This window comes from Alosa alosa, chromosome 19, assembly GCF_017589495.1.
Source record: "Alosa alosa isolate M-15738 ecotype Scorff River chromosome 19, AALO_Geno_1.1, whole genome shotgun sequence".
NCBI classification, from domain to species: Eukaryota; Metazoa; Chordata; class Actinopteri; order Clupeiformes; family Clupeidae; genus Alosa; species Alosa alosa.
The window spans coordinates 19,483,876-19,509,558 of NC_063207.1; the positions used below are offsets into that span (position 1 = coordinate 19,483,876).

A 25,683-nucleotide genomic window follows, 5' to 3' on the forward strand; every position below is an offset into this window, starting at 1 on the left:
ACAAACAAACCCCACAAGTCACCCATGCATTGAAATGTGCACATTAAATAGCAGACAAACGACCTGTTTAGGAAATTGAAAGTAGGAACTGTGAATAATGAATATTAAATGAATAAAACCACTTTCTAAAATATTTACTTTCATTCAAAGATAATTTATTTTTTAACACGAGGAAAAGTAGTAACAAAAATAAACAGGTTTAACAAATAAAATTGTACTCAATATACATTTACATACATTTACAGGGCATTGGTACTGACCAAAAACACTAACCAGGAAAATCAGGTGGCACTTTATGTCAGATGGTCTGTAGTTGGTAAACTTTGTTTCCTTTCTTCAGAAGATAACCTTGTTCATTAAGGGTACTAATAAAACCTTCAAAATCCACAACCTGAAAGAAATATCAGGATTGTAATTACCAACACCATTAACAGCTACTGTATAAAAATCAGCAAACACGATATTTCATCCAGCCCTGCAAAATACTCTTACCTGAATGTTCAGTTCCTTGGCCAGCTGTCGCAACTGCTGAAGTTCAAAATTGGTTTTATGCATGCGTTCAGCCACCTGGTTGAGTGCAGCAACAAACCTCTTCACCTGTGACCTGTTGCTCATCCCTGAGCCCAGCTGTGAGCGCTCAAAGTCCAGCCGCCCAAACTCATCTGAATAAGTGTCCGTTAGGCTAGTAGTGAAGAGAGAGAGAAAGATAAAGAAAGAATGAAAATGAGAGAGAAAGAAAAAATGAAAATGAGAGAGAGAGAGAGAGAGAGAGAGAGAGAGAGAGAGAGAGGGAAGAAGAAAGAGCTTCACCAGAGCATTGTGATATTAAAAAAAAAAAAAACTAGTGCAGTTCAAACATGCCATTCCTGTAGAAAACCTGGTTTAAAAATAGGATAGGGGAAAACATCATTCCAGCTAAGCATTCAATAATGAATACTGAATATTATATTATAATATATTAGCCTATAATAATGTTCAGTAAGCATAATTTAGGCATGGTTGCATGTGACATTTTTACAGATCAAAATGACATAAGCCCTACAGCTGTTTTGAGTTAAGCCTATATGTTTATTGTTAAGCTTATTGAATAACTTCCTGATATACCCAGTCTATTCCTGATAGAGAAGACAGACCATTTTGTGGAATGATGCATCATTGTATGAAATTTGCAACAATGTGACTCAACAATCTCTAGACTATAAGTGACATGCTCTGTCTGCCACTCGTTGTCTGTAGCTGATCGAAATGACATAAGTCTAAAACTTTGATGTAAGGCTATATATGTTTAGCCTATTAAATAACTTCAAGTTATTTAATCTCCAGTTCATCCAGCCGTTCTGAGTCTGGCAATACCAGTTTTTGCTCCAGCCTAGCATAGATCATTGAATCTGACTAGACCATTAGCTAGGTAAAAGGTAAAAATCAATTGTTTAACTCAAGGGGAGGTGGAAAATGAGTGTAATTCCCCAAATGGTGGAATATCCCTTTAATAATATAGAAGACAAACCATTTTGTAGGAAGATGCATCATCATATGAGATTTGCAACAATGTGACTCAAAAACAGTCTTTGGTAGCATAAGTGACATGTCGCTCTGTGCCACTCGTTGTCTAACTGTGTGGCATTCTGAAACGTTGATAAATTTGGAACCATTAGCCTATCGCTCGTTTCAATTTGGGACTTTGCAGTCGGAATTGTTGTTTGTTTATTCAGTCTCAAGTCCAAAGTAGCCTGGGTTATTCAAAGTGTCAGTTTATTGCACATCATTTTGAATAGCCACTTTGTTGGCGTGTGGTTGCAAAATCCGCGGAATCATTTTATGCAAGCAAACTGCATACAGGGAATATTTATTGTTGATGTCAGACATGATAATCATCCAAACATCTTGACTCGTGCTGTGCCCTGATTCAGTGCTACCAAAGCTCCGCTTCGGACCTTACTGTCTCTGGTCCCGCGCTGTGCTGTGTGAGAGGGGGAGTGGCTACAGTAGAGCGGAGAAACCCAACGTGTGCTTCTTATACCAATATATTTAACAATATATTTTGCAATTCTTATCCAAACAACGTCAAACTTGACACTGCACTTACTGGTGCCCGTAGCAAGATGCCATGTCACCATGTCTGTCGAATGGTTCAACAGATATGCGGTTAACACACAAACATGTCGATGGGGGAGTGGCTACAGTAGAGCTGCAAAAGCCAATGTGTGCCTATTTTACTGATATATTTACCGATATCGTTTGCAATTCCTATCCAAACTTGTATGTCAAATTTAGCACTGCACCTACTCATGCTCGTACCGAGACACCTGGTAAGTTTCAAAGCAATCGGGCCAACGGTTCGTCAGATATGCGGCACACACACATACAGACAGAAGTTCCTGCAATTTATAGATAGATATTGTCAGGGAGACTGTGTGGATCAAGTACCTGTGCTTCATAATCTCCACCACATCCTCAGCATCATCTTGAGTGGCTTTCTCCCGAAGTTCTAGTCGGGCCCTTGCCTTCAAAACAGAAAAAATAATAATAATGTAAATGGTCATTCCCAGTAGGGCTGGACGGACATCCTATGGACTCAGTAACACAATCCAAAATGCCTACATATAAAGAAAAAAATAAAATAATAAAATAATAATAACAGAAGTAATCATAGTAATAGAGTAAAAAAAAAAAAAAAAAAAAAAAAAAAAAAAAAACCAACAAATTCCCAATTGGGCTGGACAGGCCTCCTATGGACTGTTTGTTGCACCTCTGTGAGTCGGATGAGGGACTCCAGCTGGCGGGTGGTGATGGGCGTGCTGTCGGCCGCGTGGTTCTGTTTCCGCAGCTCCAGATAGAAATCCTGCAGCACCTGCGCAGCCTCAGTGGACAGGGTGGGGTGCACGTAGTGGCGTGCGTAGCTCACATACTTCCTCAGTAGCTGGTGAGGGATGGGGTCAAAGTTTTCACCAGGAGTCACCTACGAGTCAGAGGGGAAACATTTTTCTTATCTCATAAGGTCATTTGTGGCTGAATTACTGTTTTAATGTGATAACTGTAATACTGGGAACTACTAAAAAAACTGAATAATCTAAGGTAATACCTGATTATTTTACGGTACAGACTGATTGTAATCTTTAAAATTACAGCTAGTGATTCCGGGATTTATTTTTTTATTTCAGCTTAATAGGCAATCAAATTACATTTCTCCCTTCTGTGCCACTAAAGCAACATTTTGATTCACTAGAATTGTATTACAAATGAGCAACAACGTTTGTTTTCAGACCCAAGACTGTTTAGAAATACTTAGAGGATGGTAAGATGTGAATTTACTGCAATTGGCAAAACATGGATTAGAAATCAGAGACTGCAAGTTTAAGACTCCCATGAGCACTCTAACGGCCTCCGTTACGGACAGTTAAGAATAGGGATGCAACAGTATGAAAATTTAACATGATGATTATTGTGACCAAAATTATCACGCTTGTCGATATTATTATTTTTTGGATTCCATGTTTCTGCCACATTGTCTTACAACTTTTTGGCATGAGGCAGGCAGTGTAATTTTCAGTCAGAACAAACATATTGGTCAAGAGAAAATCAACATTAAATCAATATTTGCCAGGGGTGTAATTAATTTTGTTCTTAACTATACCATGAGCCTATCCGAAAGGGGTTTGTCGGAGGGGATCTCTAGGATGGAGACGTTGGAGTCCTGGGTGCTGCAGCGGCTCACTGATGCGCTGCTGAGAGTGCCCTTCCTGCCCGAGCGCATGGCCATGACGTGCTCCGACAGCATGTGGTCGTGGTCCTCATTGGGCGTGTCCAGCAGGATGAATACCAGGTCGAACCGGGAGAGCAGGGCGCTCCCCATCCTGAGAGACGGAGGTGTGGGTTAAACTCATGAGCTTACTCAAGTGGGCAGAGATGGACACAGCAAAGGAGTGAAATTTTCACTTTAGAAATTAAATAGTTATATATATATATATATATATATATATATATATATAAGTGTATATGGTCCACACACAAGCAAAATGAAATGATGACTTGAATGAAGTCCAATATTGTAATACAAAATAATTTATTTCACTAATCGTCTAGCTGATAATTGTCGGAACATTCTAAACATTCCCTGCCAGCAGCAACATTAAACTGGCACTGCATTACATCTCTAGCTTCCACACTGTTTACTGAGGAGTTATCACATGGCTGTGTATGATAAACGAAGTATCTACTTCTGTATGTGCAGTCACAACATGTTTACGGGTGGGGCAGGGACGCAAAATTAATTATATAGCAGTAGTGTTGCTATTGATGAGCAAGCCCTCAGTCACAATGCTTGTTCTGCCTGTCCGTGCTGTTCTGTAGGCATTTAGTACATATGTCATGTTACTTTTTCAAATGCTCCACTAGTGTAATTACTTTCAGCCAGTGTTGAAGAAAAAAATAAACATTGAATTAAAAATCTCAAAATGTTATTTATGAGCCTAAGGTAACTCATTTCAATTTAAAACACAATTTTTTCTATGCTTGATTAGAATGTAAGAAAGTGCTCACTTGAGGTTCTCAGAGACGGTCTTCCCCTTGTTATAGTGACCTCCCACTGGGTTGGCAGCGGCGATGATGGATGTGCGGGCTGGCAGGGTGCACACGATCCCCGCTTTGGCCAGGCTGATGCTCTGCTGCTCCATAGCTTCCAAAAGGGCCTGGTGCTGACTGCCCATTTTGTCAAACTCATCAATGCAACAGATCCCTGCAAACAGTACACAGGCATTATCATGTGTCTGAGGCCACCGGGAATACTTGAACCCAGATGAACCCAAAACGGCATGTGAAAAAGTTTAGTGAGGTTGATTCTAGTGCCTTTAGGTAATGCTGCCTTTTTTGGCTTTCTAATGTAGTTTAAAAGCAAAAGGGAGAGAGACATAGCTTCCCTTCCAACAAAGCAAGATTCTGAATAAGACATTTCAGTCATTTAGAATTTAGCATTCTAAATCCAGCAAAAAAAATTGCCGTGGCAAAAACAGAGTCTACAATAATTAATTTTAAACAGGAATATGAGATAACAAAAAGGTGATGAATGCTCCAAATTATTAAAAGACTGAAACCCATTTAAAACCCTTAATGAGTGTGATAACAGCTTGCCGGATGCTGTTTATAAGCACTAAAGCTACTCCTGACACATTTAAAGGCAACAGTGACATCCACTATAGCAGCTGCCATTTTTATGTTAATGTCGTGACCAATCAGGGCATGACATGATGCTGTGGCTAGAGAAACCATGCATGTCATTACCTTGATCTCCCAGCACCAAAGCCCCTGCCTCTAACGCATAGTCTCCAGTGCTACTGTCTCTGGACAAGGACACGGTCAACCCAGCGGTCGTGGTGGTGTTCCCACACACATAGATGCCACGGGGAGCCACATTACACACAGCCTTTGAGCACACAAGTGGACACGTTAACAAACAATGTATTATTACCAATGTATTATTACTACCAATGTATTATTCAATGATCCATTTTATAGAGGTCACTTCACATCAGTCATATCTCGTTTAGACATGGAGATGTACCTGTAACATCTGACTTTTGCCAAGACCTGGATCACCAACAATCAGCATGTGAGGGTCTCCTCTGATAGGGATTCGGTTCTTGTCATCAATGTATTTCTGACAGCCGCCAAATAAGGCCAGAGCCAATCCTGCTTTCACCAACTAGACAATGCAATATTATAAATCCATAAGTAATAAGTACAAAAAGTTAAATACTTAAAATGCTTTTAAAACACCACAGATGCCCATTGTGTAGCATAGTGTTTAGACTCACCAAATGCCCATATATGGCAGGGCAGAGGGAACTGCAAAAGGACACAAAATTAACATCTAGTTTTTAACGGAGTTAAACCATAAGATCACTAATCCGACATCCAGCGTTAAACCCATTGTATAAGCCAGTACAAATCGATAAAGATTTACTTGACAAGCAGTTTGAGTAAACCCTCTTGGGCTTGGATCTCCTGGATAGCATAGAGGTCCTTGAGAGAGAACTCCACCGATGCACCCTGGCACTCTGGCTCCGAGGTGACCTTCGACTTCTGCCCTTTGGAGTTACTCACAGAGTTTGCCTCAATGTACAATAGGAACATGCACTTGTCCTTTTTGTTCCTCCCAGCTCCTGTAGCAGCAGCCAGAGGAAATGCCCGTTGTCATGCACATCAGCTTGCACATAAGCATACTTATTTGACATTCACACATACTCATGACAGTGACACTTATCTTTGATCCTTGTCATGTAAGTCATGCACATCAGCTTGCATATAAGCATACTTATTTGACATTCATACATACTTATCACAGTAACTTATCTATGATCCTCGTCATTTAAGTCAGAGGACTAAACATTTCACCACATATTGTGCTTAGTATAATTATATGTGACAAAATAAATAACTTGAACTTGAACGTGATTAGCATATTTTTGAAGTGGTTATGAATATGAATTAACATTTATAAACACGATGAACATATCATTTGAATAAATCTTCACCATCTAATTCTGGCCACATTTTGGCAGCAAGGGCTATGTTTTGATGTGGAGGGAATATGATACCATTGGGGGCGCTGGACTGAACCCAGCAGGTGGCATATGTCAGACCATGGGCCGCAAGCTGATGTCCAACAAGATGGGCCTGGCCACCATGTTGGATGCCTGTGCTCTCTTAAAATAGTCGGCTCAACTCGAATGACCGGCGGGGCTGAGTTAGGGCTCCCTGCTCTACTCTCCCGCTGCTGATTCATCAGAGCCCTGATCTATCTTGGGGACGCTGTGTGTTTGTGTGGTCGCTGAGGTCTGTGGTGGACTATGGTTTACCTTCCTCACTGGAAACTTTGACCACGCCAGTGATGGTGACCATGTCTCCTGGCACACAGCTGTCCACCAAGTCCTGAGTCAGCTCACACTCGATGGTTCGTGGGATCCGGCCGGACTCCCTCTGGTCATCGGAGATCAGCTCCTGGACCCTGTGGGATGGACGAATGAAAATAGCTCAAATAAATAAAATACCCACAATCGTTGAAAATACACTTGTACAGTACGATATTACTATTTGTATACAGAACAAGACATTAATAGTAAGATGGTGTCACCATTCAAAATAACTGGGAAAATTACAAATGACATCTGTACAGTGTGATTGTAATGAAATCTATGATGGAAAAAATGTATAATCAGCCCAAGTTACTTTATGGTTTGCCAGTCGACTGTGAGGGTCAGTGGTGAACTTCGGTTTGGAGTGAACGACCGGCCACGACATTCATACTGCAAACACTACAAATGATAATGACAAATAGTTACCACCATTTTTCTTTTGCGATTCTCAAATTTAACAAAATATTATTTCCCAATTCCCTAACAGCAACCTTTGTAGGTGTGGTGAATTTCCCATCAGGCATGTGCAGGCTCTGGACGTCCCCACAGCTGTTACAGGCAAAGGCCATCTTGGTGCAGAGCGGCTTGATGTTGCTGACCCGCACTACTGTGCCCCGGATGGCGACATATTTTCCGTACAGGTTGGCCCTTAGTGTCCTCAGTGGAGTGAGTGGCTCATAGTTATACACCCTGACAGACAGCAGAATCAAACCATCCTCTCAGCACAATTCATTCAGAACTTTCCAGAATACATGGGCACATGTAATGAGTCCATGTGTTGAACTGTTATATGTTCAAAAGTTAAAGTTAAAAGTTTTATGTCAGATTCATGAGTGAAATACATTTTGAAATGATGAAAAATTATTGTTACAGTTCTGGACTATTTGGGCTCATTCTGTAGCAGAGGGCTCATCTGGACTTTCATAGACCCTGGCCTCAAGAAGTGTAAGTAAGGAGGCCGCCTCTTTGCCAAGTTATTATCACTGTACCTTGCACTAATATGTGGTATGTTAATGATTGGTGTAGCATGGCTGGGTAGTCCCTCTTGGTCCTTTAATTCAGCAGCATGTCTCTCCAGGTCTTTTGTCAAGACCTGACATAGAAACACAAGAATAAAAATACACATAAGGAGGTTTTTTTTTTTGTTTACAGAAAATGTAATCAAATATTCACCAGACAAACTCTAGGCTGGAAGATGCAACTTTGGCATGCTTGAGCACTAACCTGGTGTATGGCAAGGCCTAGGCAGTCTAGGATTTTCTCAGGCATTTCTCTGAGCTCTTTGGCTAATTCAGGCAAAGCAATAGCGAGCTGCTTATTGTGCAGGCAGTCTTTGAAGTCCACCAAGATGCTGCCTTTACTTTCAATTTCATCCTATTTGAGGAAAAGATGCTGTGAGTATCACAAACCACAAAGCAAACATCACAGTTGTAATCACAAATGTGTCTGAATCCCACACAACGTACCTTGTCATAAAGCTCTATTTGTGATAGGAAGTATTGTTCAAATGCCTTTATCTTTTCAACGTAGGGACCACTCTCAATAAAACCTGGTAATATGGGGGTCATACACATCTTTAATGTCCCTGTTAGGTAATATGGGAGCATAATAATGAAATGGCCAACTTCTTTACACATTGCACCTCACCTTCAGAAAAATAGAGTCTCCATCCTTTGTAAGGGCATGTTATGTCAAGGGTCGTTTGTGTCACCTGAGACTGTTGTGGTACAAACCCTGGGCCTGTGAGAATAAAACACAACACTGACACATGTATAACTGTGTGATACTGTATTTTTAGAGGGCATTTTACAAAATATGTTAGGGTGGGTAAAGTTTGTTTACCTCTCTGTGATTGGATTCCTGTCGAGTTAGAGTTAGTGTTTCCTCTGCCCCAAGGTCGCCCCCTCCAGCCACGGTTCTGTCCAGAATTCCATCCACCTCTCCAAGCCCCGGAGCCTCCCGCAGAACCGCCTCTCCAGTGACCTCGACCCTGGCCTCTCATCTCCTCGCATATTATGCACGAGGATTAGCAAGCTCATTTTGTATTGTTGCAGTCATAGTAACACACTGATTCAGTGACTTCAGAATATACAACATAACAACAACTCACTGATAACCTTCAGTCGCTTATTGTGTTAGGGGCTCGCTCGTTGGGGGTTGCGTTAACGATGTTGCTAGCCAACATACAGTACAACAATGTACATTTATGTCAAGACAGCTAACGCTAGCCAAAGACAACTTCCTGATCACAGTTTGAACCGTTACAGGCAACTTCAGCGAAAATATCTCATGACTTCTATGTTCATTTCAAACGACGCATTAACTATTTGTGAAAATGAACTTAATATCGAAACATTTATGTTATCTACTTACCTTCAGGGTTCCCCTGTCAAAGCCTCTTTCAACATTTGGCGCTATAATGTCGTCACTTCCGCTTTAATGCGTATTTTGATGTAATGGTGGAGAAAAACTACTTGTCAAATCCTAATCTAAAATGAACTAAATTTACTGATTATGCCAATTGATAGTGAACAACTGACAGCAACCGATACTGTAACTCGTTTCGATGCTGTCCAACAGCAAGTCGTGAAATTCAGAATTGCCATTTCTCTTCGGTTTGCACCATAGACTGTAAAAAAATAGGTTTGCACAGCAAATGTACAACAGTAGGTGGCGTTGAAGCCTAACGTTACACGAACACAGCGGAGGAGAGAGACGGTCATCAGAGCATCCTTCATCCGTGCTGCATCTCCAACGTCGCTAGCCTCGGACATATTTGTGCCATTTTACAAGTAACAAAGATGGATAACACTGGAAAAGAAAAGGAGGCCATGCAGCTCATGGCCGACGCCGATAAAAAAGTAAAGTCGTCTGGTTCGTTCCTGGGAGGAATGTTTGGGTGAGCTTATTTTACTGAACCTGGTAGCTATCTAGCTAAGCTAGTAGCTGTGTTCATGTAGTGAAACATCGCCCACGTACCATTCTCACGACAATTGATGTGCGAAACATTTGGGAAACTAGATTAACCTGCGTCTAAATTTACATTTACATTAGGTTGCTACATTGTTGTTACATGACATCTGTGATCCCCCGCTTAGTCTTCTGGCGAGCATTGCATATTGCGTCGGGTACAATTCTTGCCAGTGGCTAAGATGAATGTGCAATGTCAGAGCACAGCACAGCACATTTCTGCAGATATGACTGCAGGCCTATGCTATCCTCTAAAATCATTGAAATGCAAAACAGTTAAGTTGATTGGAATTACTGACGAATTCAGCGAGGACTGTCATTTTGACTGCATTTTTTTGTTTCATAGGGGAAACCATAAGGTTGAAGATGCTTGCGAAATGTATGCTAGAGCAGCCAACATGTTCAAAATGGCCAAAAACTGGACTGGTAAGAATATGACCCTACTGGGCATACGCGTCATATGTAGGCTTACCTGTAATTTCAGGATGATAATGTGTTTATTTTACATTATTTTATCGCCCAGCTGCTGGGAACGCTTTCTGCCAGGCCGCACGCCTTCATATGCAGATGCAGAATAAGCTAGACTCAGCCACCAGCTTTGTTGATGCTGGCAACGCTTACAAAAAAGCTGACCCACAAGGTGAGAAAGGACTTAATAATGCTGTCATTTCCAGCCATTCGCTGAATATACACAGACGTTTTGTTGTAAAGGATGTTTTGGGTTCTTCCATGATAACAGTGTTTTACGAAGGGTATATCATAGGCCTAGCTAATTTCATTGCAGCATTAGCCTATTAAATCAATGGTTAGACCCACTGCATCCACTCGAACAGGGAGGTTGATTGTTACACAAATAACAGTATTTTTCCTTTCCCCCAATGCAATCAAAAGAGGCTATCAACTGTTTAAATCAAGCCATCGATATTTATACAGACATGGTAAGACTCCTTTCTGGAGTTGACCTTTTGAGAGGGCTCTAGTATACAAATTTACCAAAAGTGTCTTTCAAATAAGGTCTGTACAAATGCTAATTGAGCATGTTCTTGGTACAAGTTTGGAATGTGTGTATGCTTTCAATTATCTCCTATTTGTTGAGCAGTTATTCTGTGAACTTCTCTGTGTTTAACTGTGTTTAACCATCCAAAATGAAATTAAATATATACCCTACATTGTACAATGCCTCAATTAACAAATGTTAATTGTGTTTAATGTATGTTTTTATTGTTTTAGACATATTGGTTTTATTATTTGTTCATTGGTGGAATTGTTTTGTTTTGTACATAAGCATGCATTGTAAACACATTTTATGAATGGGCTGTTAGTTCACTTGGGCAACAGAGTCATATCAATATTTTATTCATGGTTTATTGTGTGTATGTAGTGTGTTTAGTTTAATTATTGATATATACACACTGTTTTGCATTTTTCTCTTATAGGGCAGATTTACAATTGCTGCCAAGCACCACATGACGATTGCAGAAATATACGAGGCTGAGCTTGTGGACATCGAGAAGGTATGTGGTTCTATGTGGAAGCCCATTTCCACCACTAGGGAAAACATGAAGATATTTAGAGATACTAAGGCTACATCTACACTATGTCGGATACAAATCAAGTCAGAATTTTGAGATAAGAAGTCAAACTTTTGAGATACTAAGTCAGAATTTTTAGATAAAAAGTCAAACTTTTGAGATACTAAATCGGAATTCTGAGATACAAAGTCAAACATTTGAGATAAAGATTGCAATTATGAGATGAAGTATCTCATCATTTTGAATATGGATTTCAAAATGTTTAATTAGTATCTCCGAATTTTGACTTAGTTTGTTGCTGTGTTATTTGAAATAATACAGAAATGGGCTACCATATGTATGTATAACTATCACAGTTATTATTGTTTTTTTCTCAAGTACAATGATGGAGGACACTATGGAAGTACTAATATCTTTTGTTCTTTCATTTGTTTTTGCAGGCAATTGCACATTACGAGCAGGCAGCAGACTATTACAAGGGAGAAGAGTCTAACAGGTGAACACATCTAACAGGCTATTTGTATATGTTTGTTTATAAATCAAAATATTATATTATTCATTATTTTTTATTGTGCGCAGCTCTGCCAACAAGTGTCTACTGAAAGTTGGCTTGTACTCTGCCCAACTTGAGCAATACCCCAAAGCCATTGAGATATATGAGCAGGTTTGGCTGATGCAGATTACCTCTCTTTAAAGCATCTATTTTTACTTCTGAATTTATTTTCACTGATTGTTATATTGCAAAAATAATTTTCTTTCTTCTTCCCAGGTTGCAACCAACACAATGGACAACCCATTACTGAAGTACAATGCCAAAGAGTACTTCTTCAAAGCTGCTCTGTGCCACTTTATTGTTGATGAATTAAATGCAAAGGTACATGGGTACATTTTGGTGATCGGTTAAGGAAAATACCTCAAAATACTGACCTTGTTGAACTTGAATATTTAAAAATGTACCGACTCCCCTATGTCTACGCAATTGCTGAATCCCCAAGGTGAAATTGGGGATTCAGCAAGGAATTTGTAGGAATTTGTATTAAGCACAAAATTAAAATTATGAATGTCCGTATTTTTTCAAAGTCTTTTGAAACACAGTTATATCATAAAAGAAAGTAACCATTTCATTTTTGAAGGGTTGAGTGAAAAGGTACATGAAGGGTATTTTTATGCACAACATTTACTGGCCTTCCTTGCATAAGGTTTAATGTCACTTTTTTCCCCTTTTACAGCTTGCTATTGAAAAGTATGAAGGCATGTTCCCAGCCTTCTCAGACTCAAGAGAATGCAAGCTTGTGAAGGTAAAGCAAGATTATTTTGAACACATTATCTGTAACATGGATGAAATTCTGTGAACTGGTCTCAGTTGCATCAGTTTTGATATGTGTGTTAGGCTTCGGGACACTTAACACATGGCAGCCTCAGTTTGAGTCCCCTTAACCAACAGCTAAAGTATAACACACAGATGACAGGCATATTGCTTCTTCTGCACAGAAGATTTGAGGTTTTCATCATAGGATAATAGGAACTTCAGATGTGATGATGCTGTCAAGTGAAGCTTGTTTACATTGGCTTTCATCCCTGTGAGCACAGGACACATGAAGAGGCAGTAGCAAAAACTGTTATCAATGGAAGAGATAGCACAAAGGACACTTGATGTCATCCGTGATGTTAAAAGATATTAGTTTAATGCTGAATCTTCTAATAGTGCACAAATGCAAAGACAAATACTGTCTGTGTGTTTAGGCCTAACCTATTTGATTCTACATACTTATTTTTCCCGTCATAGTCAAAACCTGAGAAAGTGGAAGTGTGTTTGATTTGACATGAAGAATTTAACATGAATGTGTCATACTCACTCTGGGAATCACTGATGTCCCACATTTCAAACACTTTTACACAGATTCAAGATGGAGATTTCCCAAAGCTCTCATTAAAGAGAATTGTCACATATATGACTTCGGACGGCTGGGCAATCTATCAAACATACTGTATCTAGTTACTAAAATTACATTATTTACCCAGATACTTGTCTCATAGGCCCCCACGTCACAAGAGTGCACAGATTGGAGACAATTTGTTCAAAATTTGGATTTGAGGTACATTGAAAGGGAACATTGACAAGACTATGATACGAGCATTTCCTCTTAGGAAGACACTTGAGGGCTCTGCATTCTGCAGTATGTTGTCCTGCCAGAAACCCAAAGTAATTGTACCAGCTAAAATTGTGAAGGCAGCATTATGCAGGTTTTTACCATTTTAATACATCCGTTATTCCCACTAGCCACCAAAGCAAATGTAGTTTGATGCCCCACATCCGAATCTATGCAAAAATATTATAATTGTTTCACAGTAGTATGACCTATAACACTGAAATCCGCCAGTTGGCAAGCTAACTAGCTGTTGTTTGCTGTTGATGATATTTGCAAGGTTGGTCTGATATATTTTGTGTAATAAGCAATTGATGAATGAATATGTGTTTCCCATGTGCGCCCAGTTGGCATGACTTAAGAATCACATTAACATTCTATTTCACATTTCAATAATCCATTTACTTTCTATTCAAGATCTGAATTCCCATTTGTCCTTCATTTCAGAAACTCTTGGATGCTCATGAGGAACAAAACAGTGAAGCTTTCACTGAGGCTGTAAGTGACAAGCCATTGGCCATCCCACAGTAGTTTTCACTTGAATACTTCCTATTTAGATAGATAGATAGATAGATAGATACTTTATTGATCCCCAAGGGGAAATTCAAGATTTGTTCTATTTGTTAAACATGTTAATATGAGGTCCGATTGAAACCTATTAGTTTTGGGTTGAATAGTTCCCTGGCTGCATTATCTGTGTGTGACCTGAATCTATTGCAGGTTTGATTTTACCACAATGGCATCTCTCAGCAGTAGCAGGGAACTGTGGGTGGGTTACGAGTTTAGCTATAGTTTCTCTAATCTGAAAGAGCACCAGGAAACTGATTTTTTTAACATTGCATATTTAAAATAATACATCTACTAATCCAAGATTTGCACAACACTAACAGTGCAACATTTTGTCCTCTATAATTTTCTCCTAGGTTAAGGAATATGACTCAATCTCTCGTATCGACCAGTGGCTGACTACTATGCTCCTGCGTATTAAGAAGACCATTCAGGGAGATGCTGGTGACCTGAAGTGAAGTGTCAAACACAGTGCACAGTGTAATTTCCACAAACTCATAATGTTGTTTTTGTGTGGCAATCCTCAGTGCTAATCAAATAAGAATCTTAGTATGGATGATTTTGTGTTTCAGAATTAAACAGCATCATAGCTGGGTAATGCTGAACCATACAATCATCTATACTTTGAATATATTCATTGTCAGTAGCCTAGAGGTAAAGCCATGATCCTCAAATGTTATAGTTTGCACAGCTAGTGTTGTTCTTGGTACCCACATCCATCTAAGGGATGCATTTAACCTTTAAAATCTTGGGACCTTTTTGCCGTTATCACTGTTATTGCTGTGTAATAACTGTTACCAAGTGTCATGTACTCAATAAAGTCTTGCATGATGTGCATTTGTCTTTTAAAATGTTTACTAACAGATTACGTGTGTCTATGTAACTATGTCGCCTTTATTTTCTTTTTTTTCTCGTAGTGCCATTTTTTTGTTCTTGTGCCGTTATTGCATCAAGGTTGATATACCTTGATGGAGAAAACAAATGCTGTAAAGAAATAGCTTCCTAGTTGTCTTAAATGTTTGCATTTACAGTTTGATCAGATGAGGGGTTAACAATTGGAATGTTATATTTTGGTGAAACAATGAAACTACTTTGACAAAGTGATGAGATGTGTGACCTTTAGTGATTTAGTGACGTCAGTCACTGGGCATGCTTGTGCAATACTTATCCATTCTTATTGAGATCATATAACAGATAAACACTATATGTAAAATTTAACATTTAATAACTTACTCTATTTTTCTGTTATCCTTTAATATTTTTGTCTTCATGATCTATAAGAGTGATTGTATTATTAATCAAGATTGTGAATGAAATATTCTTATTGGTATGCAATCAGTGTGATCAATGAATACATCCATACTCTTGTAGCACTCCTTCTCTGTGGATGTTTTTGTGTTTAACTTCCCAATCTGACAAGGTTTTATCTGTTAAAAATGGAGTCCGTAACCCAACAGAGATATCAACAGACAGTTGATTAGAGCCCTGATCAAAAATATGTCAGTTGTGAGGGGGAAAAATGATGTAAACATTTGAAGGTTGTATAACTCAAAGCATATCAGATCTGACATTTCAGCATCTCACGTTGAAGTAGTCTTGGCTACTGTAATGAAGTATTCAAACGTGTTCCATGATTGTTTGTATGATGTGATGAACAGAATAAATGAGAATAAAACATCACTATCTGAACCTGGGCTGAGTCAAAGGGGAGGGGCGTAAAAAAAATAGAAGTATCCGCATCAGACTCTGCGTTCCAGGGTTGTTTTGTAAAAATTGCATTTTTTGATATTAGAACGTTACGCATTACGCATGTTATCACAGCTCAATTAGATTCTGAAGGATAAAAATAGGTTCAAATAGATTACCTACTGCTCTAACATGGGACATGCGAAGTATGTTGTGGAAACGTTCAAGAATACTAAGTTGCCCTGTATGGGGAAATATGTATTATTGGATTGTCTCGGAAATAATATTTTACGAGCAGCTAACATGGACACTGGGAAGAAATTGATATGCAAGGTGACGTTACAGACACAATTGGTAGCCTCTCCGTTGACAGCAGGAGTAGGCCTAGCATATGCTATGCTTTTATTATAAGCATAATGTAAACTGGTCAAATTAACGTTACCTCATGTTACAGGAAACATTTGTTTCTCATGGCAGTCTTCTTTTGCAGGTGTTTTACTTCGCTCGTTATTGGGAATCATTAGCCGCCTACTTTCAAGTTCCAGCTCACAGAAATCTGAGCCAAATTATCGACACTGTCCATGGGGACACCATGGTCTATGTATTCTTTGAACATAACTATGGAGATCTACACTCTTGTCTGAGGTCCGTGAAAAAAATTCGAGAGGATGAAGCTGCAAGACTATTCCATCAAATGGTTTCAGCTGTTGTACATTGTCACGATTATGGTGTTGTTCTGAAGGACCTCAAGCTGAAAAGTTTTGTCTTTAAGGATGAAGACAGGTAGGCCTTGGGTGATTTTACTGACATTTTCAGTGCAATAATGTTGTAGGTCTACAGTAATGTGTAGCCTAGGCTACCTGCAGTGGTCCATTGAAAATGTACTATCTTTTTATTTGAACTCTTTTATTTTAACAGATCTTATTTAAAGCTTGACACCTTGGAGGATGCATATCTTATGGTGCAGGGAGATAACTCTCTGCCCCGAAGGCATAGATGTCCCGCTTACATAAGCCCTGAGTCCTTGGAATCAGAGAGCACATCATCAGGGAAAGCTGCAGATGTGTGGTGCTTAGGTGTCATACTTTACACCATCTTGATAGGACATTATCCTTTTAATGACACTGACCACAGTTCCCTCTTTCAGAAGATCAAACGTTGTAAATATAGTCTTCCAGACATACTATCCCCCAAAGCCAAGTGCCTCATCCATAACATCCTTCGACCAGATCCTGTGGAACGACTGACAGCAAGAGAAATATTGGGTCATCCTTGGTTTTCTTCAAATAATTGGACTGGAAATATAGCAGGGGACAAGTCTGATAAAGAATGTTGCGATCAGATGGTACCAAATCTATTTTGTTGACTGAGGAAATATCAATCTGAGGAAATTGAAGTGTACAGTACCAAAGCTGTTTGGCTTCAGTAGCCATCGGAAATTTTGTGCTGTGCCTCTATATTCCTGATGCTGAAAACTTGCTCTTGTACTTGATAGCAAGTAACATAACCATGTCTTCATATTTTACACCAAAGGTTATTTTATTTAGCCTAACAGCTCAGTATCATGCCAAGATAAGAGTGACACCTGTTGACATTTTTGTTTTTGGGAACACATAGCAGGCCTATAACCAGTAGATGGCACTATAAATACACCGAAAGGACATTACATTGGAGTTGCCATGGATTGTTAGGGTGAAAGTGGAATTTCTACAATATTTTCTGATGTTACTGGACTGTATGTTTATGCTGCAGTGCAATATATTTTTGTCTGTAAGCCTCCTTGTGATCAGGTCCAGAATGTTTTGCATGTGATCAGCCAGACATGTCAAAAGGACTCATCTTGGGCAGTTACCTGTGCATCATGGAGATGAAGAGACAAAGCTGATAATGCTCATGTTTTATGAACTTTGTGTCTTGCTATGGTGAAAAGAGGTGAATAAAAATAAAATAAATGTGAAAATATGTGTATGCCTTATATTTGTTAGCCAAACCTTCAGCTGGGAATAGGCTTATAGGCCAAAGGCCTATGGATAAGATAAAATAGATTATGTTAAATTCTGCAGGCCATGGAGTAGGGGCATCAAAACAGTGTAGGCCTAGGTATTATTATTATGACCGCCGCGCAGCGAAGCGGTCATATAGGTTTAGTCAGATTTTTATATATTTTTTTTTTTTCTTTTTCGCATGTCGAAATTTTCCGTCAAGGATTCCCGGGACACTGAAAGACCGGGGTAGACTAAACAAGGTGGGCATGTAACCCCATATGGATAGCATGGAACCATCATTTTTCGTTTTGATCTGTAGATGGACTGCACCCACGAAAGGAGGGTAGGGCAGACACAGTTTTCTGTGAATATCTCGAGAACCGTAAGGTTTAGGAGGACCATTTTTTTTTGTATGTTGATCTCAAGGGGCCATGTCAACCCATTCCATAACCACTCATTTCATGTATAGCGCCACCTAGTTAAACACAAGAAAGTAAAAATGAGGTGTTGTAATCGCAGGTATCTGTGACCTAACATAGTCAAAACTGCACGAAATTGGAAGTGTAGGATCATTATGACACCCTCTGAATGCACGCCAAGTTTCGTGGAATTCCGTTCATGGGGGGCCACACAATAAATGAATTTATGTCACTATACACCAACTGGCCTGTAGGTGGCCGGAGACAGTTTTCTGTGAATATCTCAAGAACCGTAGGGCCTAGGAGGTCCACCTTTTTTTTGTATGTTGGTCTTAAGGGGGCATGTCAATCCATCCCATTACCACTTATTTCATGTATAGCGCCACCTAGTTAAAAATTAAAAAGCAAAAAATTAGGTGTTTTCATCATAATATCTCTAGCTGACATGGAACAAAACTGCACGAAATTGAAAGTGTAGGATCATTATGACACCCTCCGAATGCATGCCAGGTTTTGTGAAGTTTCGTTCATGGGGGACCTTACAATAAAATAATTTATGTGTACATTTACATTCCCGGGACACTGAAAGACCGGGGTACATGAAACTTGGTGGGCATGTAACCCCACATGGATAGCATAACCATCGTTTTTTGTTTTGATCTATAGCCCCCCCGCTGTGCTGAGAAAGGAGGGTAGGGCAGACACAGTTTTCTGTGAATATCCTGAGAACCGTAGTGCCTAGGATGACCAATTTTTCCGTATGTTTGCCTCCAGGGGTCATGTTAACCCATTCCATGTGCACACATGTGCATAAACAGATACACACGCACACACATACATTCACAGTAATCATACGTATGACACATACACAGTAGACATATGTACGCATGCATGCACATGCACAAACACACATATGCAGGCAAACACACAAGCACGCACACACACACACACACACACACACACACAAACATAAACATGTACACGCACACATGCACACAATTCAAGAATTTCTCAGAATTATGAACAGGCAAGATAGGGGTGGGGTTGTATAAAATGAATTTTACATGTGAAATCTATGAACTAATCATGTTTTGGTACTTGTTGTCTAGCAGATACCAGTGAGAATTGAGTGTGGATAATGCAATTTAGTGAGACAGTTAGAATCATATAGGCCTTTCAGCGTGATTTATTTTTGTGGAAAAAATGTGCTGGACTGGGCAGCGGTCATATTTTGTACCGCTCTGCGGTACATCTAGTTCTTCTTCTTATTATTATTATTATTATAACAGCTTTTGTTGTTGTGAGATTGTTGTAGGTCAACTATGAAATAAAAACAATGCAATAGCCTAAAGTGTTTTAGCATTTCACTGTAGCCTGTTCAGATCAGAAAAAAGGCGCACAGCAACAATGCACACGCAGATGCATCCGAATACTGAGGCTCCCCCTGAGTGAAGAGAGGTGTTTCAATGAGTTCCAAGTTTGGTCATTGCGGGGCGCTATGAGACTGGCCGTCATTGACAGTAAAGGGGGAGGAGCGGACTAGGAAAGAAGCCGCTATACGCCGTGTGAGTACGTGTGTGTATGTGTGACCAGGCCGTCGCCCGCTCCCATACGCCGAGGCAGAGAAAACAGTGGGAATTGGAGAGCTCAGTAGCATCTGCCAACAGCATTCACTTCGTGGACAATTCATTACTCAAACGAAGTAGTTGTGTGCATTTGAATGGGCGTACAAAGTGACAGAAGCCGTGCTGTCGTCTCATGCTAGCTACGTAACGTTAGTTTAGACTGACAATGAAACAAAAGCGTGCAATGTGTCAAGGGGAACGTTCCAATTAAAGCGTCACAGAAAATACAAGGACACCAGAGCTGTAATTTAAGAGGTAAGACAAATGTATTAAATAACACTGAATAGAGCTGTTACAATGTGTGATTAAGACTGTGTATGTATTGGACGGTTTTACATAATTATCGTCATGATGGACCAGGTGTTTCTACTGCGCTAACGTAAGTTACATTATCCCCTCTTTAAAAGCTTTATTCTGTGTGTGCGTGTTCTCTGTGTGCGCGCAAGCGCCTAGGCTTAAACCTTTTCAGGAGAAAGGTCCTGGCAAAGGGAGCCATCGTGTCCAACTAACACAGAGCGGTCTACTTCTGGAAGTATTATGAATAAATGGCTGGTGGGTTGAAAACCCATGCAAGTGCAGGGATCACACACTGTCCATCAGCAGGTGTTTCGAGATTGTGTTTGCCACGACTTTCTATTGACACCACTGTCTGTTTGGGTAGGCTACATTTTGTAGCCTCTTTTTTGATATTATCTTAGAATTAGTTGTGTAAGCCTGAGGATGGTCGCTTTTTAAATAATCGCCATTAATGCAGTTTTATTTGGTGGTTGTTCATTTTGTTAGATGTTTTATCGCTATGTTATCAACTTCTCCAGTTGATAATGATCCTCATCGCTACCGGTGTCACGACTGTCAAACATTGCAGTGACATTTAATTTTCAACTAAACAACTCGACATGATCTACTGTAGTCTTGATTGCCACTCCGGTTAATGGATATTAGGGTAGGCCAGTAATATAACAGTCATAATATTAGCCTACCCCATGCTGTGTAGACTAGTGTAGCCTATCCTATCTGGCAGACCAAGTGGGTTCAGTCCAAAATGTGTCTTCTAACACATGTCTTCGCCTTCACGTTTGAAGTTGGATTGTATTGAAATTTGCAGTAGTGACAGTAGGTGTCAGCTCTTGAGAAGTCAGAAGTTAGCATAGTTTGCTTGCTTGTGTAGATAGAACAAAGGATCTTGCATAGTGATAGTGCAGCTCTGTCGAGAGCTCTGAACAGTATGATGTTGGAGGAGTTGCACCTTGATTGGTTCATGATTCACCGGCCACAACTGCAGGGCAAGGGACATAACGATTCTGTGTAAAATGTGATTAGGCTTTCATTTATGGTAATTTATGAGAGCTGCATTTTACACCTGGGAAGGTTATGGCCATCCTTGAAAGGGGCATTTATGTTAACTGTGGTCAGAGAGAAGGACAGGGCCACAAATACTAAGATTAGAACAGTGCATATCTGTAGGGAGGTGATCACAATTCCTTAGATGATTCCTTCTAAACAAAACCATTTATCTATACTGATGGTTGAGAAAGCACATCAAAACAGAACAGTTGTCTACTAGAAAGTTTGAAAAATTATGTTTTTAATTTTGATTACAAAATATTATAGGCCTGTGTAAATATGACTTTTAAGGGTTTATTGATTTTATGAGATTTCTGGAAAGATAATAAAATTGTGATGTCACTTACATTTTCATCTGGACATATATTTTTTTACTCATGTGATGATGTTAGACAATCAGGGACAATGTATGAGTAAGAAAGGCTTTCTGGAGTTTGTTTTTTCACAGCAGAGAGCTGTGAGATGTGAGAACACATCTTACGGCAGAAAGTATTTCATCAAAATATTATCACTGTGTGGCGACAGTGTGGTGACTGTGGTGTTTTTGGCCCTCATAAATCATTTGTCTGATCGCCTTCTGGTCACACTTCTTACAATAATACGTCTTCAATCTAACCATGAAAAAGATTAGATCATTGCAGACTCAAGCAGTGAGAAGGGAAATGATAGGGGCATGTATTTGTTTATTGGGATTTCATTTTACATTAAATCAGTTACACTATTTATAGATAATTAATACAATAATTGAATTCATATCCAATGTCCATTAAATGTATTGATATGACCAGGTGTCTGCCTTGCTGAAGAAAATGGTACATTTGTCTCTTATATATTTCAAAGTGTATATACTTGTCGTTGAACCACTGTTGTGTCAGCACGGTTGCTGTTGTTCAATAGCATAAACATTATTTACAAAACTAGTGGGATGAATTCAGGTTGACCACAGGAATAAATTTCACAATGTTAAAATCTGAACATATAGTTGGATTTTAAATAGAAACTAGACAGCACAATAGACTTACCACTGTTCTGCCCCATCACACACACACACACACACACACACACACACACACACACACACACACAGAGGACTGTGTGATTTGACCATCAGTCACTTCATCAGTCTTCCAGTGTGGTGCCACATGCACCAAGCTGGGCTTCTTTACACAAGCCATACATCCAACTGCTTTTTAAATGGACCTCTTTCAAGTACTGCTTAGGACTTGCCTTTGGAGGGATAACTGTATCTGCTGTACCTGTGCTAGAGGATTGCTCAGAAGATAATGACTGCTGCACCAGATTTAGATAAAAATGATATTGGTCTACTGGATATATTTTTTCAGCTTAATATGTCTGTCGATATGGAAATGTCAATTTCCACAGAAATATTTTTTACTCATGTCCTTGTAGTTAAACCTCAACAGAAAATATGTTGACACAAAAGATAATAATAGAAGCTAAGTACACATATTTAAAATGATCACAGTATAAAACCAACCATTTCAACCACCCAGCAATTCAAAAGGGTAGGATAATCTTTCGTCCTAAAGTCAGCTCATTGTAAAATGGAATTCTGTCATTCATCATAGTATAGTGTTCCTTCAGGTTCAGTGGCCTGTGGAAACCTTTAACAATTAGCAACACATTTGCATTGGTAGAGAGAATAAATTAATTAAAGTACACCTGAATAAAGGATTTAAGAACATAGTTTGCAACTTATCGTGTGTCTGGAGTTGAAGTGGCTCAGTAGGCACTGGAATATCACCTGTGATGTCTGTGATGACAGGATGCAGTTACATTTTAGTTGGACAAATACTGAATGAGTCTTTCAACCCTCTCTTCTGGTTTCTGATGCAATGCCATGCAGTTTTCACTTTTGAGATCTTTTTGGTTGGTATGGTATTCCAACTGCAACAATAGGCTATGGTTTATGTGGCTAATTGTGTTCTCTTAAATAATTGTTCAGGTAGCCATGAGGGTCCCCCTGGCCTTGACACAAAGGAATGATAAAGAAAACATGTTATTATTGCCAGCATATGCCAGATGGTAACACTGCTTCAAATACTTTAAAGCAGATCAATATGTTATTAGAAACTTGTTTTTTCAAAGATGAATTTCATGGCTTCAGTATCTGAATAGTCAAAATGATGACTTCTCTCTATCTGAATGACTTCCAAAAAGCCTTTTAAAATTTAAATAATTAGATACTTTTCCCAAAGTGTTGTGAGGAGGGCCTTAATTAGGCTAACCTTCTCACTGCAGAATAGAATGGCACAGTCATTAGTCCTCCCTTAGTCGATGCCGATCCAGCTACATCTGATGGATCTACCGTTCGTGCAGCTTGTCGCCTTAGCACAAACATGGAAAGAAAAGCATTAGGTATAGAATTAGCTTGGTCACTCAAACATAACCTTGATGATAGGCTTGAAATTTCATTCAGCAATACGGTTTGGTGAAAGCTAGTCTGAATGCAACCTTGTAACAGTTCTGCTGTTGAGTGAATTTTGAATGGTCACATTTTTGCTCTGAATATATAAGCACACATAGCACACAAAAGAAACGGAGTGGCTGCATCAGACTAAAGAGGAAAAAATATTAATGTAGCAGACCCTCTGAAGCATGTAATTATATATCTCTGTTTCTAATAATTTTTAGTCCAGATTAATTCAGAATGCTGTGTTGGTTTTGATTTCATGCATAGCTGTTTTAATTAGACGCAACAGTTTTATTTGCAGTTTTTAAGGATTTGTCATTTGCACTTAAGTTCTGTTCTGTATATTAGTCATATTAGTTGTTAAAAAAAATGTATAATACATTATATAATTAATTAAGTGAGGAAGTATTAATAATTTCCCTGTTTTGAATTTAGATTTTTTTTTCTATTTCCACAGGAAAGGTGGATTTGGGGGAAAGAAGAATAACCTTTTATGGTAATGTGATTCCACCAGAGGCTTCATTTGGTGAGTATCTCAGATGACTAATTAGAAGTGAAGTGTTATCACCCTCAGACAAGATGAATTGATTTATTTTTTTAAGTTGTTCATTAAACTCAAAATATTGGCTACACTGTAATGGTGAAACTTTAGGTAAGGAAAATGAAAGGTAAGACATTAATTAGTTTGAGTATATTACCCTCAGCAGTACAGGCCACTGTTGTTAGCTCCATTTGCCTTCCACTCTGTTATGAGAAACACAGACCCAATCTGTTGTTAATGCTGATGATACCAGCTATTGGATGGTGCCACTGTAGTGAGGACTCCTTTGTGAAACAAAACACTGATGATGTTTAATGTGTAAAGCGGTTCAGGAAGTGCCTGTCTGCCTGGTGGGGCTAATGGCATAAGCAGAAGTGTTGCTGCTCCACAGGCTCAGCTCGCTAGCCCACCGTCAAAAGACCTCTTCCCTATTGCTCACAATCTGAGCAAGCGTTGTAATGGATTGCTGTGCTGGTAGTCAGTGTGCCAAAGCCAGTGCCCAAACCAGCGGACTGTGAGTGTGTTATGCGGGAGGTGTTTGAGCTAAGTATTACGGGGCGTGCTATCATGCTGTGACCCCTGCTGTGCTGATGCGCCCAAGGGGGTCGCAACCTCTTTGCCTCGGTTTGAGACAACTTAATTACCGTGTGTCACGATGTATGGACACAGATTACAGGGAGCATCGAGCCCAAAGTGAAAAGTGGTGTGTGTTTAAGAAAATATCTGTGTTTCCAGATTTCTTTGGGATGTTATTTCACGTCCTCCACTGTGGCTAACATGCAAATGGAGCGGGAGATCTTGAATCAGAAATTGATGTTGTTGGTCCTTGCAATGGCACACTTGTGTTGTTTGACATATATGTGATTGAAAATAGATATTTTGGATATTTTTGCCAAGGGTATTTCTTGTCCAAGGGCCAGAACCATTTATATGAATGGGAAGGAAAGAGCATGAAATAACGTCTTTGTTTGTAGTCAGGTGGCTATTATGGAGAGGGATGTGTGAAATGCTTTTTTCTTGCCAAGCTATTTTCAAGCTATTTTTTTTTTTGGTGGTAAATGATTGAGCCGGGTGCAAGAGACGGACTAGAGCTGACCCCCTGAGGCTAATGGAATTTATTGGGTAAAACACAGTGACAGGCTTCAGTGTTTGTGACGGAGCACTTAGGAATAAACAATATCATTGACATTCTGCTTTGCTGGTCTGCATTAAGATTGCAAGACTGGGGAGACATAATCCATTACTGTCAAAAACCTCATTTCCAAATGTTCAGGAGTCGAAAAAGAAATGCACGCAGATGTTGCTTTCAAAGATGGGCTTCGAAATACAGCAAATTCTTCAACAAATATTAAAAAGTCATCTGTGTCTTCCATATTAGAATGTTGGCATAAATTAAATAAAATTTACCAGTTGAGTTTTTTTTATTACTGTTGCACAAGATGTGTGCAAATTAGCAGAATTTTGCAGAATATATTTAAAATTGATCAGGCCAAGCAAGTGAAAAGCTTTTTCAGTGAACTTG

The 25,683-nt window shown here is 39.3% G+C and overlaps 4 protein-coding genes across 5 annotated transcripts in view; 3 read left to right on the forward strand and 1 right to left on the reverse strand.

The window, feature by feature from the left end:
- Window positions 1–133: 133 nt before the first annotated feature.
- On the reverse strand, window positions 134–9,364 carry mcm8 (minichromosome maintenance 8 homologous recombination repair factor). Of its 2 annotated transcripts, XM_048227965.1 has the most exons (19): window positions 9,285–9,364; window positions 8,754–8,913; window positions 8,559–8,651; window positions 8,378–8,460; window positions 8,136–8,285; window positions 7,901–8,004; window positions 7,403–7,601; window positions 7,225–7,310; window positions 6,855–7,003; window positions 5,960–6,158; window positions 5,811–5,841; window positions 5,558–5,698; window positions 5,278–5,419; window positions 4,540–4,735; window positions 3,635–3,854; window positions 2,750–2,959; window positions 2,428–2,504; window positions 493–682; window positions 134–391 (listed from the first exon to the last, which is right to left on the reverse strand). In XM_048227965.1, exons 2-19 carry the CDS (start codon window positions 8,911–8,913, stop codon window positions 299–301), a joined length of 2,523 nt encoding a protein of 840 aa, XP_048083922.1. In that variant the 5' UTR covers window positions 9,285–9,364; the 3' UTR covers window positions 134–298. The 2 variants fall into 2 exon arrangements, with proteins under 2 accessions (XP_048083922.1, XP_048083923.1); XM_048227966.1 differs by lacking the exon at window positions 9,285–9,364 and having other exon boundaries at window positions 8,754–9,267.
- A 116-nt stretch (window positions 9,365–9,480) lies between these two features.
- napba (N-ethylmaleimide-sensitive factor attachment protein, beta a) lies at window positions 9,481–15,807 on the forward strand. Its single transcript, XM_048227967.1, has 11 exons — window positions 9,481–9,810; window positions 10,228–10,307; window positions 10,405–10,521; window positions 10,773–10,819; window positions 11,318–11,395; window positions 11,854–11,909; window positions 11,993–12,077; window positions 12,183–12,287; window positions 12,643–12,711; window positions 14,008–14,058; window positions 14,484–15,807. Exons 1-11 carry the CDS (start codon window positions 9,713–9,715, stop codon window positions 14,583–14,585), a joined length of 888 nt encoding a protein of 295 aa, XP_048083924.1. The 5' UTR covers window positions 9,481–9,712; the 3' UTR covers window positions 14,586–15,807.
- A 126-nt stretch (window positions 15,808–15,933) lies between these two features.
- LOC125284298 (tribbles homolog 2-like) lies at window positions 15,934–17,773 on the forward strand. The gene is made up of 3 exons (XM_048228207.1): window positions 15,934–16,146; window positions 16,304–16,596; window positions 16,732–17,773. The coding sequence occupies exons 1-3, from the start codon at window positions 16,006–16,008 to the stop codon at window positions 17,177–17,179; spliced, it is 882 nt and encodes a 293-aa protein (XP_048084164.1). The 5' UTR covers window positions 15,934–16,005; the 3' UTR covers window positions 17,180–17,773.
- Window positions 17,774–19,800: 2,027 nt separating this feature from the next.
- The window catches only part of LOC125284520 (kelch-like protein 29), a 77,663-nt gene continuing 71,780 nt past the window's right edge, over window positions 19,801–25,683 (forward strand). Inside the window, exons 1-2 of the mRNA XM_048228494.1 lie at window positions 19,801–20,097; window positions 24,078–24,146. The gene's annotated coding sequence lies outside the window, so the exon portion shown is untranslated. The remainder of the gene's footprint in view (window positions 20,098–24,077; window positions 24,147–25,683) is intronic.

What these genes read in the sequence shown, in the direction of transcription:
- mcm8 (XM_048227965.1), bottom strand. Translation starts at nt 8,913, where the DNA reads ATGAGAGGCCAGGGTCGAGGTCACTGGAGAGGCGGTTCTGCGGGAGGC. An exon ending in AGGAATCCAATCACAGAGAG is followed by an intron (nt 8,652 to 8,753) that starts GTAAACAAACTT and finishes TTATTCTCACAG; the next exon opens with GCCCAGGGTTTGTACCACAA. An exon ending in CCCTTTCGGATAGGCTCATG is followed by an intron (nt 2,960 to 3,634) that starts GTATAGTTAAGA and finishes TCTGACTCGTAG; the next exon opens with GTGACTCCTGGTGAAAACTT.
- LOC125284298 (XM_048228207.1), top strand. Translation starts at nt 16,006, where the DNA reads ATGGGACATGCGAAGTATGTTGTGGAAACGTTCAAGAATACTAAGTTG. An exon ending in GGAAGAAATTGATATGCAAG is followed by an intron (nt 16,147 to 16,303) that starts GTGACGTTACAG and finishes CTTCTTTTGCAG; the next exon opens with GTGTTTTACTTCGCTCGTTA. An exon ending in GTCTTTAAGGATGAAGACAG is followed by an intron (nt 16,597 to 16,731) that starts GTAGGCCTTGGG and finishes TTATTTTAACAG; the next exon opens with ATCTTATTTAAAGCTTGACA.
- napba (XM_048227967.1), top strand. Translation starts at nt 9,713, where the DNA reads ATGGATAACACTGGAAAAGAAAAGGAGGCCATGCAGCTCATGGCCGAC. An exon ending in AAGGGAGAAGAGTCTAACAG is followed by an intron (nt 11,910 to 11,992) that starts GTGAACACATCT and finishes TATTGTGCGCAG; the next exon opens with CTCTGCCAACAAGTGTCTAC. An exon ending in TTGATGAATTAAATGCAAAG is followed by an intron (nt 12,288 to 12,642) that starts GTACATGGGTAC and finishes CCCCTTTTACAG; the next exon opens with CTTGCTATTGAAAAGTATGA.